The 12,222-nt window shown below is 39.0% G+C and overlaps 1 protein-coding gene across 2 annotated transcripts in view; it reads right to left on the bottom strand.

Moving 5' to 3' along the window:
- Positions 1–12,222, bottom strand: part of DPP4 (dipeptidyl peptidase 4) — an 84,810-nt gene that overhangs the window by 20,652 nt on the left and 51,936 nt on the right. For both annotated transcript variants that reach the window (XM_027559292.1, XM_027559302.1), the window contains exons 12-19: positions 11,834–11,878; positions 9,251–9,358; positions 8,910–8,977; positions 7,694–7,747; positions 7,192–7,313; positions 5,430–5,477; positions 5,091–5,189; positions 2,926–2,995 (exon numbers count right to left, since the gene is read on the bottom strand). In XM_027559292.1, the coding sequence (XP_027415093.1) occupies positions 2,926–2,995; positions 5,091–5,189; positions 5,430–5,477; positions 7,192–7,313; positions 7,694–7,747; positions 8,910–8,977; positions 9,251–9,358; positions 11,834–11,878 (614 nt within the window). The remainder of the gene's footprint in view (positions 1–2,925; positions 2,996–5,090; positions 5,190–5,429; positions 5,478–7,191; positions 7,314–7,693; positions 7,748–8,909; positions 8,978–9,250; positions 9,359–11,833; positions 11,879–12,222) is intronic.

Genomic DNA, 12,222 nt, shown 5'->3' with positions numbered 1-12,222 from the left:
CCTACCAGGCTCCTCCATCCATGGGATTCTCCAGGCAAGAGTACTGGAGTGGGGTGCCATCGCCTTCTCCGAGTCCAGTGTTTACTAGGTTGCATATATCTTGGAAATCAAAGAAGTAAATACTCTAATAATTAGAAGAGGGGAGTTGTGTTATGAAAAAATAATGAAGATGACAATAAATGCAGCTTCAAATATATCTTTCTGATTGAGCTTACAGACACTCTTAGACTACACGTTTCCTTGATTAGAACTTCTTGAGGACTTCCCTGGTGGCTCAGACAGTAAAGCGTCTGTCTACAATGGGGGAGACCCGGGTTCGATCCCTGGGTCAGGAAGATCCGCTGGAGAAGGAAATAGCAATCCACTCCAGTACTATTGCCTGGAAAATCCCATGGACAGAGGAGCCTGGTAGGCTACAGTCCATGGGGTTGCAAAGAGTAGGACATGAATGAGCGACTTCACTTACTTCCTTAAGGACTTTGACTGTTGTAGGATATGCACTGCATTTGCTTCAATGGCCAGCACAGTGCTGTTCACTAAGGCTCCACAAGGCACTGTGGAATGGGCCAAAGTATGAGCAGACACCTCAAAGAAGGGACTTCACTGGCGATCCAGTGGTTAAGACTGCACTCCCAGTGCAGGAGGCATGGGTTCGATCCCTGGTTAGAGAACTAAGATCCTGCATGCCATATGGTGCAGCCAAAACAAACAAACAAACAAAAAAAACAAACTTCAAAGGAGAAAGAAATAGACTATTGGAAAATGGGTTATTGTTGGTATTCTACTTATTAACAAGTTTAATTCTCTCATAGCTGCATTCTTCACAGGCTGTAACTTATCCATACATAGCTGTGTATACAGTCTTCATCAAGCCCTCTCATTTCCATTTGTTAATCAAGACATTCCCTCCAGGTCATCGGGTCTTGTAAATAGGTCTTCTTTGCATGATCTACAAGACTCCTGGACCCAGAACTTCTCGGGTAACTCTTCCCTTCCCAGCCCATCTCTCCTACTCATCTGTTCACTCTCCCTGCCAACAGGATTGGACAAGACCTGCTTGGACATCTTTGTTAACATCTTCCTCCCTTTCCTTGGGGATGGCAGTCAAAAGAACTTCAGTTTTAAGCCAAATATTATATGACTTTAATTTTGACTCAGATAGGTAAGAATGTGCCTGCAATGCAGGAAACCTGGGTTCCATCCCTGGGTTGGGAAGATCTCCTGGAGAAGGGAATGTCTACCCACTCCATTATTCTTGCCTGGAGAATTCCATGGACAGAGGAGCCTGATGGGCTACAGTTCATGGGGTTGCAAAGAGCTGGACACAACTGATTGACTAACACTTTCACGTTTTTGTTTTTGTTTTTTCCATTGTGCAACTTTAATTTTACACTAGATATTGTATCATTCTAAGTTTTAGAAAAAGAAGGCATTCATGAATTTCTTAAGCAAGTAAACATTTTTTTTAACTTGTGAAATACCCTGGTCCTTTCAATGATATTAAATTTGGTAGAGTTAATAGGTTCCCTTAGTATTAACTATGTGTCAGGTTAAATAAACTTGAAGATTAAGCAACATTATTTTTAAAAATAGAAAACAAAGATTTTGACATCTAAGAAAATGAAGAGGAAAATCACTGAAAAGAACTGGGCCTGAATTTACCATGTTTTTTTAAAACTTTCCTAATGAAAGGGAGATTTAGTTATTACTTACTGAGGATTCCAAGAAGATAAAAATATCACTTTTTTTCTTTTTAAACAAACCCTTGTGTCAAAACATTACTCTTTTTTAATTGTAAAGAATCTTGTTCAGTACTGGGGCTAAGGCCCCAAGCAAGTGAATGTTATTGTAGTCAAAATTTGACTAAATTAGGTGTAATGAGAATCCAACAGTGTATCTGAAAGTTTAAAATACCTCTTTCTCTTTTTCTGAACTTTTATGTTTGGCTTACATGGAATTGTAAATGCAGGGGAACGTGCTGTATAAAGGGTGTGTCTCATGTTAGTATCTATATTCCTTCTTTTCTTTTTTTTTGGTAGTAACAAATGGAAAGTATCCCCAAGTTTTCAGTTTTCTTTTCTGTATAATGGACCCGATAGAACTGACTACACAGGCTTGCAGTGTGGACAGAATAAGGCAAATTACCCGGCATGCAGCAGGCACGTAGCACGTGTGCTGGTTTGTTTAGTTTTGAATAAGGGAAATGAGGCAAGCTGGGATAGGAAGAGTGGCATTGTGGCCCTATATGTGAGTCAGGGCAATTTTGGAAAGATTGAAGTAAAATGCTTTCCTACTAATTACCCAAAATACAAAGATACCATAGTTAGACCTCATGGGAGCTCACATTTACTCTTCAAAGACTTGTGATTTCATAATTTTGTCTAGGACTTGGAGAAGTTTAAATTATATAATGAATACTTTCTCATATCATATCTTCTCTTCACCAAAAATGGGAATGGAAAATACCAGGCAATGATATTTCAGGAACTAAATAAAGAGAAACCTGACACTGGAATGAATTAATAGACCACCAATGAGAGATATCTGGGTAAATTTAGGGATAAGGAAACTGTGAAGACTAGTAATACCCATCTATTGCTTATTAAAATATCTAAGAGGTAAGGATGCAAATTGGGACTTGAGGATCTCTTTCAAATTCTCTTGGAGTTCAAGGGGGAAAAAAAAAAAAAAACAAAACCCATATGCCATTATGAGGGAAAAAGAGTGTCTAGCTTCTCTATTAGAAAGATGGTAGACAATACAGGCTTGGATCTCTGATTGCAAAATGGAAGAATTATTAAAATTGCTCTACAATAATTCAGGAAGAGAGAAAGGATGCATTTGTCTCTATTTTTCAGTGAGCTACACTGGGTAAATATGGACAATGGTTAGCTTCTACATTATTCCTTTAGCTTGAATACTTACACTTCTAATAGCAGAGGATATTTCTTGGATTTATCAAAATGAGGAGGCAAGATCATCTGATACCAAAATTCTAAACAAACAGAAAGATTAATTAATGAATTAAGAACACATTAGCACGTGGTTTTGGTTTCTTATCTCTGTCAGTGACAAGTAACATGTAGCGTTTAGCAATTTGTTAAATTAGAATAGAAAAAGAAAATGAACTGTTTTGATTTAGCATGCTTTTCAGCTATAAAAAATATTCTCTTTCAGGTTAAAATACTAGTTTCAGGTTAAAACAAATTTGTTTCTAATGGGTCTATTAAATACATTGGTGTTTTGTAAAATAAAAGTGCATCTTAGAATTGCTAATGTTTTGTTTTTATGATTCTGTTCTTTGGCATCTGATCTACTTATCTAGTTTGTTTATGGCTTATGTTCTAAGTTTTCCTCCAAAATGTTTTCCTCGTCTTGAATTTCTTTGAAGATGTTTAGGATTTTTAGTTGGCCTTAACACTATTTTAAAATTCTGATTTAATAACATTTTTGTAATTCTTATTGCCATCCCAGACTGCAAGCTGAGTTCCCATTCCCAGCTCTGTGTTTCGCAGAATGAAGCTAGGTTTATGTGGGGCAAACTGTTCTGCACGATCTTGTGCAGGTCCGTTTAATTCGCTCCGTTTGATTTAACATCAGGTTAATAAAATTTGTCCCTAAACAATAAATTGGTTACCTTTGCTACCAAATTCAGGCTGATTAGTTAGACTAATCTTTAAAAATGAGAGAGAAAGAGAGAGGAGAGTTGTTTCATATTTTAATAAGATTATTTCCAGCTTCAGTAGATTTAACCTACAAGGAAAAAAATCCTTATCTCTAGAGATGTTTCTTCCTTATGTTCACCTTTCTTTTGTATTTTGGTTGTTATAATTATTTTAGTTGAGGAAAAAAAGAAAAGTTTTGGAGTAAAATATTTATATAGGTAGATTTTTCTTTAATTTGTATTTTGCTGGTTATTTTATGCTTTCTGATCAAATGTGCTTATGAGAACAAAAATTTTAGTCTCTTTTATATTTGAGTAGAATGTCAAACTATCAGTCGATCACGATGCTTTTTAAAAATATGTCAAACCCAGTATTTGATCTCTCCTTTGTTTGAATCAACACTAGTTAACTGGAAATGTTTTACTTCCTATATTTAAGATGCACAGTCTCTTCTCTGGGGGTCACATCCAAATATTTAATATGTTATATTGTAATATTCAATGCCTTCTGTTCCAGGAAGTCCAGTTAGCTCTTCAAAACCCTAAGCCCTTGCCAGTCAAACCAGATTCAAGGGCCAGCAGCACTAGCATCACGTGGGAGTTTATTACAAGCGTCAATCCTGGGCCCACGCTCACGGGCTGGCTCAAAATGTGCACATTAATGAGGTCCCAGGTGAGCCATAAGCACCTGCAGTTTCAGGAGCATTGCTCTAAGCTCTTCCTCAGAAGCACCCTCCATGCTTTTCCTGACACTTAAAACTGGAGGAGCTGAATGCCTTCTACTATTAGCTTTTATTAAAAAATAATCTAAAATAAATCACTCTTAATGGATCCCCCCCTTCCCTATGAATTATTAGCCCTTAATGGAAAAAACAAACAAAAACAACTACAAAAAAATGACAGGATTTCCTACTCAAAGAAACCCCTTGTTCTTAGTGGTCCCTGAACATAATACACGATCGGGCCACTAGGCTAGGGCCTATCATGGAGAGGAAGTTAGGAAAAATTCAAGATTTCTGTCCTGGGACTGAAGTTTCAACATTTTATAGCCAAACTTAAATTTTTTTACACAAGTCATTTTCAATCTGTTTGGGTTAAAGGTAAAATATATTAGTATTTCCTTGTTAAAAACACAATTAATACTTAATAGTAGAATAAAATTACTAATGGGATGACGCTGAACTAGCTAGCAACAGTGCATTTTATCCAAATATTTTCCATTTAAAATAATATATTTTATGTAGAATATTATATTTTTAGATTAAAAAATATAAAACTAGTCATTCTTGTGATAGAACATTTTATGAAAAAGTAACATTATAATAGATTTATGTATAAAATACATACTGTCAGATCAAGTTACATTTGGTTATAATTTTATTGGTGTTTCCATGAAAAGTTACATTCCGAGAGAAATTTCACTTACTTGTCCCATGCAAATGAATGAAGTCCAGTTTCTTTGAGGGCATCTGGACATCCTGCAGCACTTGATCCAAATCTGAATTGTTTTCCAGGACTCTTAGTTCTCAACAAACATTTGAAGCATTTGTTACAACGTGAAGAATTTGGATTGTGCAAAGCAATAAGGAACAAGTGGGTGATTCACTGATGAGACTATACATACTTCATATTTTAAGCCTTGTGTTCAAGTCATTGTCAAGACACTCTAAAGCTGAAGAAAATCCCATTATGCTAAGCACATGTTGCTCCTATTCACACACACTTTCCTAAAAAGCAAACCAAGGGTAAAATATGAAAATGTTACCTTTATCATTGTTGCTGTTATGCAGAGTATAGAGGGGCAGACCGGGACCTGTTAAAATAATCAGGGAAAAAAATATATTTCAGAGCTTTAAAAAAAATACCATATTTTTCAAAAATAGCATTTGTTACCATTTAACTTTGATATAACTTTGACACCACTTAGCTTTGATAGAGTAAATATCACAGTGGATAAGAGGCTTATAAGTGTTAGCTGATTTTCTTTTTCCTTAAAACGAGCGCAATTTGAGTCTAAGAAGTATTAATATTACTGGGAAGGTACCGAGCTCTGGAGAATGAAACAGAAATTGCACATCTGGCCCTGCTTAGTGCCTTACGCACATTATCATGTCTGAACCCAATTTTTTTTCTGTGAACTAAGCCTCTGAGGCCCAGAGTAAGCCCCCAGCCTTCCTGGCTCTAACTCCGAGGTCCAGAGAGGCCACACACTCTAGCAGGCCCTGCCCACTAGGGGTGGAGCTCAGGAGACAGGTACCCCGCCACCCACACTCCACTGCCACTCCACTTTCCACTTCCCCACCTTCAAAGGGCAGATCCCCTCCGCTGCTGTCCCCACTACGGAGGACTGGGCCAGGCGGCACATCTGCAATGTGCCTGACTTGGATAAGCGATTCCTTCCTGGCATGCGAATGTGTTTTTCTCACACGCTCAGATCTTCACTATTTATCCCAACTGTGGTGGTTTCAGAGTGGAAGGTAATGTATAGAAAAAGCTACTTAGTGAGCTATTTAATTTTGACACATTTGGATCACAGTATTAATTTTTACATTTGATCAGAACCACAGTGGAGGCATTCTAAGGACCTGGGATTGAGTCCTTGACTTTCCTGCTTTGTGACTTAGGACAGCATACCTATGCTTCAGTCTCTTTATGTATAAAATTAGGATAATCATATCTACATTACAGAGTTTTATTAAGGATCAAATAAGATCATGAATACAAAACTTGAGCACAGTGCCTAATATACATAAAACACATGCCCCAAAATGGTGACTGGAAACAGCCATAGTAAAGAACTAGGAAGAAAAATATGATATTAAAGAAAATGTGCCAAGGCAGAAAGGTTCAGATAAGGAGACCTCTTTTTGGCAATGGACAGTTCTTGTCAACTTTTCAGAATATCCAAATTTCTTCCTCTCACTTTGAGAAGTAATCTAGTGTTTAATGGCAGAGGCCTGTGTCTAAACTCTCTTGTGCTTCTTAAGGCTGCATGACCTGTGAAATCACATTACCTCTCTTTGTCCAGATTTCTTCATTTTTAATAAAGAAAACAATAATAACAACAGTTATAGAAGATGAAGCTGTGAGCAGGCTGAGTCACAGGACCCGCCTTACGTACATTTTTCTCATTTAAGGGGGCAAGTGCATACAATTATAATTTGCATTAAAAATGCACACTGGTGTATACATAAGGATGCAAGTGCCTCTGCCATACATAAGCTCTGGGTACGTGTGCTTTCAGCCTAAAAGCAAGCCTCTTGGTTAGAAGGGGAAAGAAGGATGGCTAACTCACCACTTACCCGTGAGTGGAAAGGGAAAAGGACTTATGTGATTTCATGCATTCAGATTCAATAGGAGAGAAGTGATCAAGGCAGAAAAATATTTCCTAAACTGGACACTGAAAAGGAGGTTTCAGGGATGGAGATGCTGAGCCAGGAGGGTGGTGAGAAGGTTGTCCAGAGAGGGGAGGGGATGGAGGGAGTGACTTGAGAGGGACTTTGTGGGTACCCTCTGCTCAAACTTACCGGAACATCTCAGCTGATAGTACTTTGCCTCTTGACTGAACGATACAGAGTAATACTGACACCTGTCTGGATTCAGCTCACAGCTGAGGCACGTCACTTTTGTGTAGTCATTAAGTTGGATTCTGTAAAACCAATGGTGGAGATTAAGTACTTGATAAAGGGATAAATGAAAGAAGGAATTAAATAATGCCAGGCACTAGTTTCAAAGATATCAGAATGCCAAGAAATACTCATGAAACTTAATGAGTTAATATGCAATAAATGCAGGAATTAATCCATGATAACCTCAAACCTCCTATTGTTTGCAAATATCACAAAGCATCTATAAAGTCATGCTCTTTTGATGACATATGGGTTGGTTTATACAGGAATAAAAGCATTCGATAGTAGTTCCAATTTAATATATTAGGACTAGGCAAAAAAATAAAATAAAAAATGAAAACATAAGAGCCGAAAATGTTCATTAGCTAAAAGCTCATTAACAATTTGATAAAACTCTTACTTATAAAGATTTCTTGCACCTGGCATTCCTTTATATTCATTGCTAATGTAGTATCTGGGGAGAAAACAAATGAAATGTATTAATTATGTTTTACAGAAAAAGTCAAGTATACTCCCTTTAACTCAACTACCAGCATTAGTATTCATACAGGCGCATGTGTATTAGTGCTTGCTCTACTTGTATCATTTTTCCTGCTCTTTTATTTCTCAGAAATAGGGGCATCATCTCTAAATAGGGGACTCTTTTTTTTTTTTTTTAACAGGCTGAAGTATCTGAATATGAGGATTACTCCCTTAGTTAAAATGACAAGTAAAGACTCAAAAAAGTCTTCTTTCAGAAAAATAAGACTGGACAGCTAGCCTGAAGGTGAAGCCCCATTTATCTATGTGGTGGTGGTGGGTTAGTCAGTAAGTTGTGTCTGACTCTTGCAACCCCATGGACTGTAGCCTGCCAGGCTCCTCTGTCCATGGGATTTCCCAGGCAAAAATGCTGGAGTAGGTTGCCTTTTCTTTCTCCAGGGGATTTTCCCAACCCAGGGATCGAACCCAGGTCTCCTGCATTGCAGGCAGATTCTTTACCAACCAGGGAAGCCCCCATTTATCTGTACTGTTTTCCATATTCTCTGTTTCATAACAGACCACTCGGTGGCAGGTGCCCTATCCTTCTGAGAGTGGCAGAGCCACTTTTAAACAGGACCTTCAAAAACTGCTTTGAGCAATGGCAAAACTCCTCTGTGGTGAAACTGATACAAAATTATAAAAGTGCCTCAGGTTCTAGCGGAAAACAACACTCCCTGACCCGCCATCGTGTGCATGGTCATCGACAGCCTCCACAGAGCTTTCCGTTTGCCACAGGTGAAGGCTGAGACAGGTACAGTAGCCTCTCCAAGCCTTCTAAACATACGGCGTCAGCTGAAATCTATCAAAATGCCCCAGAATAGTTCAGTGTTCCAAAACGTTTAAGAAAAAGAGGCTGCAGCATTTCTAATGTAAAGCAGGTAAGAGCAAGAGGTAGTGCTGCTTGGTGGCATGGTATCAAGTCTGCTGAGCATATGTGAAAATCATTAAGGCTTCCGTATGTTAGAAAGAAAAAAGTCCTGAACACATTCCAAATAGACTACTCTTTATTTGTAGAAGATTTTTTCCTTATTTCTGGGCAAAGGAGGGCGTGATTCTGACAAATACATCGACATCCTACTGATGATTAGAATACTTACAGATAATCACTGGTAAGAGCTTCTATCCCAATGACCTCCCAGGCTCCTTTTGTAATAAATGTGCAATTCTGATGGGATTTAAAAAGAAATAGGTTTATTAGATTCTCTCTCTGATCAAAGTTAAGGGGAGGATTAAATAATTTATATCAGGAATTCAGGTAATCTCAGGTCTTTTTCTTGGGTCTCTTTACCCCATCCTACCTTACTCCAGATACCACCGGGGTATCTGAATTAGTCTAATTATTTGTACATAGTGATCGACTTTACCACATGATTTCCACTTCAAATTAGTTTCCCAAAAAAGGAGATCTACCCAAAATAAATCATGTAAAAATACTCACTCTCTTATCTGTTTGGAAGTGACAAATGTGTTTGTAACCCTCTTCATTGCTAATGATCTTGTAGAAGCTATTCCCGTCAGAGGTAAAATGAGGCTCTGCAGGCCTAAACTAGAAAATAATAGAAAACATGAAACATGTTAAAGCACATTAGTCTTAGCTCAGTACCAGTTTTAGTTTCAGAAAGTCCTTCCAACACCTATGCTCAAAACCCATGATTCATTTACTTGCCAAATGCAATCAGAGGGTCTCAAGAGAAAATTCTCCTAGAAAATACAGACAAAAGATTTAACTCCTAAGGGCTTTCTGGTGGGGAGCAAATGAAAGAATGGGCTTCCCAGGTGGCTGCTGCTGCTGCTTCTGCTGCTAAGTTGCTTCAGTCGTGTCCGACTCTGTGCGACCCCATAGACGGCAGCCCACCAGGCTCCCCCATCCCTGGGATTCTCTAGGCAAGAATACTGGAGTGGGTTGCCGTTTCCTTCTCCATTCCAGGTGGCACCACTGGTAAAGAACCTGCCTGCCAATGCAGGAAATGTAAGAGATGCAGGTTTGACCCCTGGGTTGGGAAGATCCCCTGGAGGAAGGCATGGCAACCCATTCCAGTATTCTTGCCTGGAGAACCCCAGGGATAGAGGAGCTTGGTGGGCTATGGTCCGTAGGGTCACAGAGTCTGTCATGACTGAAGTGGCTTAACATGCATGCATGCAAACGAAAGAATGTAGGGAGGATTACACATGACATTCAGCATATAGCAGTGGTCATTGTTACCCTTAGGCATCTTCTATCTGTGGAGAATAAGGCTATGATGTTGTGATACAAGCATGAAAAAAAAAATAGCATCAGTCTTTCAGTTCTATTAAGTAAATTTCGTCCATGTCACAACATGCTTTCTTGGAACAGACTAATATTATTTTTGACTGTTTCTGGTTGGAGGATGGTTTGTAATTTGAGGGATGCCCCGCCCCCAACCTTGTTTCTTATACATCATTTTTTTGAAAGTCAGACTTAGAAACTCTTTAATCATTTCTGGACTAGATACCATAAGGAATGTCTGTCGTATATTTCATACGGAAACATTCATATAGTTATCATTTTTATTATAAGCCTTCTCATTTTGCTAAATAGGATCAACAATTTACCCAGAAAAATAGTTGTATGGAAATATAGAACAAAATTTCCATTTTCTACAGTTCGATAGAAGATAGTTCTCAGAACATAATGTCGTTTAAGCAGAAGAGGGTCTCTCCCAGCCTGATAAGAATATGTCTCTTTCCGACTTCGATTTCCTTACTACATTGAGAGCAGGTAGAAGTTGGTCTTTTAAAATTGTTGGTTCACTTCACCCTCGCTGTTTCCTCTCTCATCAGCTCCCATTTTGGGAAGGAAGAAAAATGCTTCTCTCTTCTATTTAGTGATTCAAAGCGAATTCATTTATGGAGCAAGCCGAGGCGTGCAATACACTTGGTGTTCTCATTACAGAGCTCGGAAACACATTCCCCTCTCTAGACCTGTGTTCACAGCCTTATCTTTTTAATACATTTCCCTGTTTCCCCTGGATGGAGTTGTGCCTAGTAGAAATGTGTGAAAAGTGGCATCTGTCTGGTTAAATACAGAGAGGAAAAAACATATTTTTTTCAAAGAGTCGTGAGGAAGTGTAGCATGTCTCTTGCCATGGAGGAAACCACTTTTCATGTTGGCAAACCTCTCCCCTCTGCCCAATCAATGCCTGAACAAAAAGGACGTGTGAATGCTCGGGGGCGGGGGCTCCAAGCCCCGCTGGAAGGGCTGTGTTCCTGGACCAGGGGGCCGCACCTCTGTGCTCTGAGAGAGAAGAAATTTTTATGTTTTTTAATGTCACTTTGTTTCTCTCATAAAGGGGCTGAATAGAAGTGGTTGTAAAAATTAGGTGTGATTCAGTCTTCCCCTTTCACACCGCCACCGTGGCTGGAGTGCCTTCATCGGCTCGCTTCACTCCATGGTCTTGTAGCAGTGGGCCAGTGAGCCCTGACCGAGGCGTAGTGTGAGGCGGGAGAAGTCACTGAGGGGCACCTGCTTTCTTGGATAAAGTTCTGCCTCGGGGTATAATAAAGTATGAACCCACATATGATTCCTCCAAAGAGAGGGGCAGAGTGGGTGTGGTGTGTACGCCACCTCGATTCAGCAGTAGGCAGTCGTGTCTCCTTCTGCATTTGTGCAGGCTGTGGGCAAAACCCGCGTTTTCTGCCTCCCAAGTACCTAACTTCAAACATGAGGTCAACAAGGACATTTGGTATCTTGGCTGCCTCTCAGCAACCGTTGTTTTTTAACTTTCCAGGAGCTAGAAATTTGCCTAGAGTATGTCTTTTGTTTCATCTGCTGTTCTCTTGAATTTTCAGTTGTCCTTTTACTTTTTTTAACTGAACATGTTATATATTCTCTATAAAAAGGTCTCGCTAGAGGGAGCATTTAAATATTATGAGGAAAAGGTCAACGAATATCTCTATTAATAACAAATAACATAGAGCCCTTGTTTGTTATATCTGCGTATGAAATAGCTCTGAGTATCTGATCCACAGAACAGAAAAGTCCATAATTTTTACAACTTACTCTTCCAACCCAACCAGTGGTACTTATTTCAATGTGCTGCCGTCCCTAGGGAGGGAAAAATAGAGAAATGAGATATGAATTCTATCTTTAGCTGCAATTGGTGGTAATATAAGCAAGATTTATTGTACTGAAACGAAAGCTATCTCTATTCACATATTTATATTTACGTTAGTACCTTTTACATAACTACATTAGAACATTTACCTCTCTTGCCTAGAGCTCTGTCCTGGGAGTGTAACTCGTAGGCCATCCCTAAAACTCATCTAGCATTTTCAATTCAGTGAGTACAGAACTGAAGATTACATCATCTTTCCTCCGTCCCCGCCAGCTTGTTCTTACTCCTTTATTCTTCTCCAGGTTAGTGGCACCATTTATTCAAACCAGAGACC

The sequence above is a fragment of the Bos indicus x Bos taurus genome, chromosome 2 (genome assembly GCF_003369695.1).
Source record: "Bos indicus x Bos taurus breed Angus x Brahman F1 hybrid chromosome 2, Bos_hybrid_MaternalHap_v2.0, whole genome shotgun sequence".
Lineage (NCBI taxonomy): Eukaryota > Metazoa > Chordata > Mammalia > Artiodactyla > Bovidae > Bos > Bos indicus x Bos taurus.
Note: the sequence above shows the minus strand (reverse complement) of the source record. Positions and strands in the feature narration are given on the sequence as shown.